Below are 2,199 nucleotides of genomic sequence, written 5' to 3'. Positions count from 1 at the left end.
GCTCCTCCGTTTGTCGCAGGAAGTGCGAGGAGCGGCGGCGGCAGCGGCGGCGCTAATGGAGGCGGTGAATTGAAGAACAAGCGGGAAGAGGAAAGGGAGGGATTTTTTTCCCTTTTTTTTCAGAATGAGACATTTAATGCAGTTCATTTGGAGTCGGAAGTGGAGAAGCACAGACTGCTGCTGCTGCTGCTGCTGCTGCTGCTGCTGCTGCTGCCACTGCTGCTACTGCTGCTGCTGCCACTGCTGCTACTGCTGCTACTGCTGCTACTGCTGCTACTGCTGCTGCTGCTTTAAAAGAGAAATCAAGGTTCCAGAATTCAGAGGGAAACAAACTAACAAACTCAATGTCTTGTGGCCCGTGGGAAGGTGATGCAGCGGCAGTGAAGAAGGGGAGGGGAGGGCTGAGAGGGGGCGTGGCCAGCGCTTGCACGTCATTGGCAGCTCTTTTCTTTCGTTTTTTTTTTTTTTTTTTTTAACAGCAGCAGCCTTCAGAAATCCTCCTCCAGCACTGCAGGAGGCGCCGCTCACCGACATCCAATTAGAGACAGCCATCATCCAACCATCCATCATCCATCCCTCCATCCATCTATCCACCATCCATCCATCCCTCTATCATCCATCCCTCCATCATCCAACCATCCATTATTCATCCACCCGTCCCTCCATCTTTCTTTCATCATCCATCCATCCATCCATCCATCCATCGATTTCTCTCCTTTTTTGGTATGTTTGTCGGGAACAAAAGTCAAATGTCTAAAAATGAAGTGCCCACCCCAGGACGAGCCGTCTGTCCTCCTCTCCACACGGAGGCAAACAGTGTAAGAGTGCAGACGGTCAGTGAGAATGTTTTCTGTGACAGTTTGTCCTGGTGGATGAGTTTGAAAAAACAACTCCAGGTGTGGGAGGCTTTTTACAGCCTGCGGCTGGAACAGGAAGTGGGAGGTGAACTCCGCTGGGGGCGTCGCCGTCACCTCCAGCTGTTACGACTCAATCCTCCTTGTTTACAGGGACAGCTGACCGCCCCCCCCCCGCCACCCGCGCCCCTCCGGCACCCGAGCCCACCTCCCCACGTCTCAATCACATGACTAACCTGCAGCGGCCGCTGCTGTTGGCTGGCCGAGACCATCGATCTGCAGCGGCGGTGGCGGGCAGGAGCCGATCCATCAACGTGACGGCCAAAACACTCCAACACCTTCACATTCTGTCTGCCGTCGCTCTCTGTGGTGCTGAAGAGCCTGGGACTCTGGCACCTGGAGATCCAGGGGGGGTCCAGGACAAAGCAGGGGCTTCAGACCAACAGGCTCTAGAGCTTCAGAAGATCCAGGACCAACAGGTTCTGGAGCTCCGGGGGATCCAGGACCAGCAGGTACTTCAGGAACATCTGGTTAAGGAGCTTCAGAAGATCCAGTACAAACTGGTTCTAGAGGTTCAGGGGAGATCTGGGAAAGGTTGGTCCCGGATCTTCTGAAGCTCCAGGACCAGCTAGCTCTGGATAGCTATAGGCACCATGGAACAGCTGGTCGTGGAAGAGGTGCTCCTGGATCTTCTGGAGATCCAGGAGCAGCTGGTTCTGGAGCTTCAGAAGATCCAGAACCAGCTGGTCCTGGAGGTCCCTGTGATGGTCCATCACTGAAGCTGCACATTTCCAATGTGTGATCTTGACCTGCAGGCCCAGTTAGACCTGCTCACCCTCACCGTGTGTGTGTGTGTGTGTGTGTGTGAGACGTCTTTGAAGGAAAGTTAAAGTGAAACGTAAAAACCATAAAACCACAGGAGAGGCGGAGCCCCGGGCCACCAGTGAGGACACGTGATGAAACTGAGGTGCCAATCAGAGCGCAGCTTCAGATCCACGTCGACCCGTCCAAACAGCCGCCAGCTGCTCAGCACGTCGAGCAGAAAGAAAGAGACACGGAGAGGTTCTGATGCTTTGATTTGCCGTCTTTGACCTGCGGGGCTGAAAGTGAACGCAGCCGAGCGTCCACAGCTCGGCGGAATTCATCCTCCCCCTCTTCCTCCCCCCTCTTCCTCTTCCTCCTTCTGCCACCGCCACCGCTGCCTCCATCAGGCCGCTTAAAAGCCCTTCTGTAAAAATAGACAATCCAAACCAGGACACTGCTGATTACAGAGAACACACAGAAAGAGGACTTTTGGACCTTTGGAGCCTTCAAAGTCCCTGAGGTACCAGACATGCCTCTCATC

General features: G+C 54.4%; 1 protein-coding gene across 1 annotated transcript in view; it reads right to left on the bottom strand.

Moving 5' to 3' along the window:
- Positions 1-1,381, bottom strand: part of LOC142882492 (GDNF family receptor alpha-1-like) — a 6,473-nt gene extending 5,092 nt beyond the window's left edge. The window contains exons 1-2 of the mRNA XM_076017252.1: positions 1,332-1,381; positions 1,091-1,250 (exon numbers count right to left, since the gene is read on the bottom strand). Coding sequence (XP_075873367.1) covers positions 1,091-1,250; positions 1,332-1,381 — 210 coding nt within the window. The remainder of the gene's footprint in view (positions 1-1,090; positions 1,251-1,331) is intronic.
- Between the last annotated feature and the right edge of the window lie 818 nt (positions 1,382-2,199).

Source organism: Nelusetta ayraudi, unplaced genomic scaffold (assembly GCF_046127955.1).
Source record: "Nelusetta ayraudi isolate G7.1 ecotype Tasmania unplaced genomic scaffold, CSIRO-AGI_Nayr_v1 ptg000300l, whole genome shotgun sequence".
Classification (NCBI taxonomy): domain Eukaryota; kingdom Metazoa; phylum Chordata; class Actinopteri; order Tetraodontiformes; family Monacanthidae; genus Nelusetta; species Nelusetta ayraudi.
The sequence above is the reverse complement of the archived record's forward strand: the minus strand, read 5'-3'. Positions and strand labels throughout refer to the sequence as shown.